Source organism: Arachis ipaensis, chromosome B05 (assembly GCF_000816755.2).
Source record: "Arachis ipaensis cultivar K30076 chromosome B05, Araip1.1, whole genome shotgun sequence".
NCBI lineage: Eukaryota > Viridiplantae > Streptophyta > Magnoliopsida > Fabales > Fabaceae > Arachis > Arachis ipaensis.
In genome coordinates this window covers 122,464,057-122,465,510 of record NC_029789.2, presented here as the reverse complement: position 1 = coordinate 122,465,510, position 1,454 = coordinate 122,464,057, and the positions used below count along the sequence as shown (strand labels likewise).

The following is a 1,454-nucleotide window of genomic DNA, read 5'->3' as shown; positions in this document are numbered from 1 at the left end:
TTATTAAAATAAAAAATTTAAAATTTCTTATTATGTGTGTTTAGGACTAGTTAAAACTTCTTTTTGCCCCCTTGAATATTGACATACCACGTTATGTTAAAAGTTTGTTTTTCACTGTAGGATTTACGCTTATTATTTTTTGTGTGGGAGAGAGCTTGAGTGCATCTCACAATGATAGGAGAAGAGATGAGTTTTTCGTTGCTATGGTGTGAACAAATCGGTCCCTCCGATTTGTTTCATTTTTAAAATCAACAATCACAAATCAGATGGTCCGATTTATGTTTTTAAAAATAAAAAAATTTTTACTGTTGAAATCGGACCGTCCGATTTCTATTTAAAAAAATAAAAAAAAAATAAAAAATACAAAACGGACCATGCGATTTGTAATTTTTTTTTATCAAACAAATCGGACCCTCCGATTTGTACTTTATTTTTTTTTTCAAACAAATCGGACCGTCCGATTTGAATAAAACACCATATAAAAAAAACACCTAATCTTCCCATAACAATGTATTACACATATATTTATACAATATAAAAAAAATTAGCCTAGGATTTAATATATAGTGACAAATTAGAGGCAACTGAACATTTAAAATTCAACTTCATTAGACATACAAAAAAAATCAATTATAAAATACACATTAAATATAAAATATATAATAAAAAATTAAGTTAAATATGCATTTATACATAAATATATAATAATTAATTTTAGTGATTAATTTTAATATATAAATAATATTTTTGATAATTTTTTAGATTTGAAAACGAAATTAAATATATTATACCAATGTATACCAATGTTTTTTATTTATTAGTTATTTATGATTCTGTGTTTTATGTGTAGAATGCGTGCCACGATGTGGTTATAGGTGCCAATTGCACTCAAGGACGAGAGTGTGCATGAGAGCATGCATGACTTGCTGCGAGCGCTGCAAATGTGTGCCCCCTGGAACTTACGGTAACCGCGAAAAATGTGGCAAATGCTACACTGGTATGGTCACTCATGGCAACAGATCCAAGTGCCCCTAGAATAATCAAATACTCCATACACCATATATTATATCTATGCCTTACTTTAATTTATTTCTTTTGTTACTGCTAGTAACTAAGTTTGAGTTGATTAGTAGGTGGAACTTTTGGTTAGTATTATTTCAACTAATTAAGTTGAGTTATATTATTATATCATGTGGTTTAAACTTTAAGTAGTGTATTTAATCGTTGGTTTTATTTTATCACCACTTTAATGTGTTGTCTCTGCGGGATTGATATCTGTGTACTCGGATGAAATCATATATGTTATATTATAGGAAAATTTTATAGCTTCTGCTGGCTAGAAGGAAGTGCTGGTATTTCAAATTTCATGACGTACGCTACCCTAATAATAATAGGTGTGAAGATGACATTGATAAATAATGATTATTTTGTTTAGGCTTTTGCTAATACATAAT

At 28.7% G+C, this 1,454-nt stretch overlaps 1 protein-coding gene across 1 annotated transcript in view; it reads left to right on the top strand.

The window, feature by feature from the left end:
- LOC107643982 (gibberellin-regulated protein 14) overlaps positions 1–1,328 on the top strand; it is a 3,068-nt gene extending 1,740 nt beyond the window's left edge. Inside the window, exon 4 of the mRNA XM_016347745.2 lies at positions 851–1,328. Coding sequence (XP_016203231.1) covers positions 851–1,035 — 185 coding nt within the window. The 3' untranslated portion in view covers positions 1,036–1,328. The remainder of the gene's footprint in view (positions 1–850) is intronic.